The 5,000-nt window shown below is 41.0% G+C and overlaps 2 protein-coding genes across 2 annotated transcripts in view; one reads left to right on the forward strand and one right to left on the reverse strand.

Moving 5' to 3' along the window:
- The window catches only part of LOC137980182 (uncharacterized), a 3,537-nt gene extending 184 nt beyond the window's left edge, over positions 1 to 3,353 (forward strand). Inside the window, exons 1-2 of the mRNA XM_068827575.1 lie at positions 1 to 1,501; positions 2,980 to 3,353. The exon at positions 1 to 1,501 is cut by the window's left edge and continues 184 nt beyond it. Coding sequence (XP_068683676.1) covers positions 1 to 1,501; positions 2,980 to 3,353 — 1,875 coding nt within the window. The remainder of the gene's footprint in view (positions 1,502 to 2,979) is intronic.
- Positions 3,354 to 3,798: 445 nt separating this feature from the next.
- The window catches only part of LOC137980189 (cation channel sperm-associated protein 4-like), a 38,208-nt gene continuing 37,006 nt past the window's right edge, over positions 3,799 to 5,000 (reverse strand). The window contains exons 15-16 of the mRNA XM_068827585.1: positions 4,814 to 4,915; positions 3,799 to 4,020 (exon numbers count right to left, since the gene is read on the reverse strand). Coding sequence (XP_068683686.1) covers positions 3,829 to 4,020; positions 4,814 to 4,915 — 294 coding nt within the window. The 3' untranslated portion in view covers positions 3,799 to 3,828. The remainder of the gene's footprint in view (positions 4,021 to 4,813; positions 4,916 to 5,000) is intronic.

The raw sequence follows: 5,000 nt of genomic DNA on the forward strand, positions 1-5,000 counted from the left end.
CGGAGTATCATTAAGAATGAGGCGCAAATCGTTTACTTAAAGCAAGTCCTTAACAAACCTCTTTGTGTCGCGCATCAAAACACAATTTTAAGACTAAAACGTTTGACTAAAGACTTAAATTACGTACGGATGACAGTGGACCGCGATGCAGCCATGGCAAGAATAATCGACGGCCATTCGGACAATCTTCGAGCTCTACTTCGTGAAATCGAACTCATTACAAGAACGAGCACTGACAGCGAAAAACAAAGACAGGTCAACGAGAACCAGCTGAAAACATCAAAACTTGTTTGCCCTGAAGTTTATAGAGGATCAATTCATGGTTATCCGTTTTATAGAAAAGGCTTTGAAACGGAAGAATGCCCATATAAACAAGATATTGAAGAGCACGTGTCTCTCGTTTTTGACGACGTCGTTACCAAGAAAACAACGGGTGGTCAACAAATGCTATTCAACAAAACAGGTCAAGCTCCTTCCGTCCGCAGGTTTCTTGAATTCTTTGACAGTGTGTACCGCTTGTTTCCAAAGATCAGGACGCATTTTATTTTGGGAACAAACTGGAATCAAAAATCGTTTGACGCAATAAAGGAAAGGACGTCGCCAAATGTTAAAGCCGCGATTTATTCTTTGCACAATAGGGCTTATAGAAAGGGCAAATTGCTTCAGAACATAATAGATGGGTTAGGTACGGACTACGTTTTGATTGCTCCTAGTTTAACGCATTTCACAAATGAAATCAACTTGGAAAGACTTTTACGAGTTCTGTCAACACACGAGAACACTCTTATTGCAGGTGGGAGTTTCCGAAATTTAACTGGTCATTGGTCAAATGGCTGTTTTCAAATACAGCTCAAAAACTACACTTTGGCTTATAAAACGGGCTACTATAGATCATTTGCCGAATGCCTGGTTTGCGATCATCTGTCGGGCCCATTTTTAGCGAAATCAACTTTTCTAAGAAGTATTGGATTGGATGCAAGGGGAACAAACGGTCTTTATAGGGATTTATTTTTGCGGGTAAAAGGGAAATATTCAGACATACATCCGGGACTTGGTCATGACGGAGGCACGGTAGTTAGTTGCCCGGATGTAATGTTCCACATGCAATCTCCACAAGTGCACGATTCTAAATTGGTTCCTTTCGTAAATCGACACAAAATCAAAAAGATAATTGAGGCCGATGGCACAATTCGATGGTTTGGTTGTCGAAGAGGCATTAAACATCGAGATGGCGAAAAATGCCCCATAAAGTCGTCACTAGCAGTCCCACCGTGTTGTTTGGAGAATTTAGCCGATGCGATAAAATTTGTGATGGAGCAGTGTAATAGGAACAACTTGACTTGCGAACTCCAGGAAGGCACTTTGTTAGGTGCTGTTAAAATGAACAAACTGTTGCCTTGGGAAAGAGATGCTGATATCACATTTTTTACAGAGGATTTTTCTAGGCTTGTAATGATTAAAGACGTATTCGCCCGACAAGGTTACATGGTCAAGAATATCAGTGAGTACAAAAATTCAACTTTCTGTAAGCGATAAGAACCAGACTAATTTTCCAACAAAGGTCGAATTTATACTAGAAACGGATCATCCGTCTGGGACGAACTTCAGCAAATTAAAGATAGTTCGTCTGAACTTAATGCAGATATTTGAAGCGTGGGTGATAGAAGAACGGTAGAAGTGATTGTTTATAGTTAAAGCGCGAGAATCACTTTTACCGTTCGTATATAGTTCGTCTGATAATTCGTCCAGACGGATGATGCGTCTCTACTATTTACACTAGACAGATGATTTTTCTTGACGCCTGATCTGTTTCAAGTATAAATTTACAAATTGTCGACAAAGGTGATCGTTTAACGTTTTTCGCTTACTTAACGTTGCATTTAAGTCTAGGTTTCAAACAAGCATTTCATCCAACCTTGGTTAGACGTAAACAGGGGCGGGTCTGGGATAAATAATGACCGGTTTCCAAACAGCGAAGAAGTTTCTAGGGGGGTCTGGCGGCATGCTTCCCCGGCAATTTATTGGATGTGAACTCTCCAAAGCCCCCCTTCCCGTGTTTCTGGCAGATTTCCGTAAAACGGTGGAAACCGATTTGGATCCGCCACTGTCAACAGTGTTGGAACCCTAAGCTCGCTAGCCGCCAATCCAAACAATTAATCAATCATGATTGATCGATCAATCGATCGATCGATCAACCAACACCAAACGATAGCCAACATGTGACTCGTGTAAAGTACTAGTCACAGTTCTTGAACGGACTTAAGATGTCGGAGTTAAACGTTTCTCTTCCAAGGGATTGACAATAATGAATAAGACGTTTGTAGCTGAAGCTAAAATCTAAAAGAATGTCTATTGGGAGTGAAAGGGTTGAGGCAGCTGTTCAATATCATTGGATAACATTTGTTGTGTGGCTAAGTTGCAACGTTTTACCGGATCTCCGCGTCGTCGGTTGACGACCCCCAAATTTAGATAGTCACAACCTAATTTGGTTGAGATCCCAACAACGCTACCCAAACAAGTCCCCTATATATATTAATTTGCCAGGCACATAATGGGAAAGGGTTCTTGTGTTCCAATTGTTGGCAAATTAAAAAATGCATTGGGTAAAGTAATCATCAAAAACGCAATCGATGGATAACCTCCCTTCAAGTATCGCGTTACCTTGACGCGTACGACGTGATGTGCTTTACCAGATCATACCCTCGGTGGCCTGCTCCGGGGTCGCCAAGCATGGCCCATGTGATGAACCAAATGTATCGAAGAACAAGTAACGCCATACATTGCTTTGTATTTTAAAGCTTTTTACAAAAATTGTTGATTAATTATCTTCGAAAAATGCGTGGTTACCGCCAATTTTCTTTTTGGATTTCAATAACACTTGTTAAGATATGCTTTTCCTGCATAGTCAGTAAACCGCGCAAAAATACCATTGAATTAGTAGGCACCGTCCTTAACGGTTTTTTTCCGTGTCACTCGTAGAGCAGCCATGGTGCTGTGTGGAAGACAGCTTGGCAGGTGGAAAGATCGAGATACTTGCGGATGGCTGGTCCATTCAGATGTACGGCCAGCACAAGATGCATTCAGAGAAATCCTTCACCTCTAAACATCTGCCAACAAAGGTCTTCTTGAGCGGTACCTGGCTTAATGCCCCTAGCAACCCAGGGCTGTATGTTCGGAATCGATACGGAAATGAAGTCTACAAACACGCAGAACATTGGCTTTCGACAGGTAAACAGTCTGGCTGGGATGCCTACGAACCGGGCGCGTTCAATGCATGCCCAGTCAAGGGATTTCACGGTTGCCTTGATCAATATCAGCCTGACGGGTCGATACAGTTTGACAACCAGTTTTAAAGGGTTGTTAATTTAAACGCTAAAGGAACGTTAGGTTGCATGAAATGAGCCGATAAAAATAAGAATAAAAACCGTACATCGTTGGACAATAACTGATTTAACTAAATATTCGCGCTTCACTCAGTCACCGACGCTTCATCAGTTTCTTTAGCCCTGTAGCCCTGAAGATGGGTCAAAATGAAAATTCCGTTTAAAGTAAATCACAAAAAAAGATATAATGAAATTTGTAACTGTACTTTAATTGGCAAAATTTGCTGCTGCGAAACGGACCATCTCCCGAGTGAAAGTGTGATAAACAAATGAAATTCTCTTTTGGAAGGTTGAATTCATTGATTCACTGTGCTAGACAAGTTTCATATTGGGCTACGCAATGCCCCTCCCTTTTCCCTCGAAAAAACTGCTCAAAGTATCCGAAAGTGCTTGTGCAAATTGTTGAAGAAAAAAGTTTCAAAACAAGTACGAAGGGCATCCAAATTTAGTCCCTTTGCAAGAAATGACCAAAGATCGATGACTTTCGCTGTTCTTTTGGGTTGTTCCGAATGTGAGCTTGAGCACTGATCATCTTGGCACCCTCACGTAGCATAGCACCAAAAGTCTCTTTGTGCGAGTTGAACACTTTACCCATCTCCATCTCCATCAGATTGGACATCAGATCGCCTCCAGTTAACTGTGAGAAGGTGTAACCAGCAGATTTCGTTAAAACTGAATGCAAGCTCCTCGTCTAACGTTGGACATATTTAGACGTTTACATGACGTACTACCGTACAAGCCCAGGTTTAAACCTCCCCATTCATGAAATCCAAATTCATGGAAAGCCGAAACTTTCTTAGTTAATCTTCATTCTTTTAGTCAGTCCCAATATTTTTTTGATCCAGTTGGGAACAAAAGATGCAAAATTCGCCCCCAATGTTTTTTTGTTTCATTTTCCTGCAATTTGATTGGTTACCTTAAACAAAACTTGAATTCTGATTGGTTGTTTTGTTTTAGAGTTCTTTTCTCATTGGCTGGGGAAATGGTGCGATTTAGAGCAAAAAATAGTGCGATTTGGGAATAAATCGCACTGCTGAGAGCCAATTAGATTGCAGGGATCACCAGTGATTTCTAAATGGGTGTAATAAAGGGAGAAACTCGAACGTCATAAAAGAACTTCACCACATAAAATGTGAACACAGCACATCAAAAGAAGATATCAACATATCGTGATGGAAACGTGGCAACACATAACCATCAAACCTCATCACATAATGACAAACTGTGACCTCGCCACATAAAAGCCACATACACCACAGGACAAAACTTCAAGACCAAAAGAATAAAGCTAACATAAGAAAGTTATGGCTTTCCATAATTCGAATTGATTTATAGAAGAACGTGCTCTGCTTGTTACAATCATCCCCCAAAAGGTCATTATAACTCTATTCATAATATCATTTTGAAGTGGTAAGAAAGAGGTTCCCTACCACTACATTCTCCCCGCTCATGCGCGGCTGCTCCGGTTCATCGGTTCTAAGAATTCCCTCCTTTCGGGCTTTTTCTTGTAATTCAGTCATCTCGCTAAAAATCTATAGGAAAATGTCAATCATAGCGAAGACATCAATATTAAGACATTGATATTGATACGCCAGCGAGCGCCTTGCCGACATCTTT

Source organism: Montipora foliosa, chromosome 1 (genome assembly GCF_036669935.1).
Source record: "Montipora foliosa isolate CH-2021 chromosome 1, ASM3666993v2, whole genome shotgun sequence".
Taxonomy (NCBI): Eukaryota; Metazoa; Cnidaria; class Anthozoa; order Scleractinia; family Acroporidae; genus Montipora; species Montipora foliosa.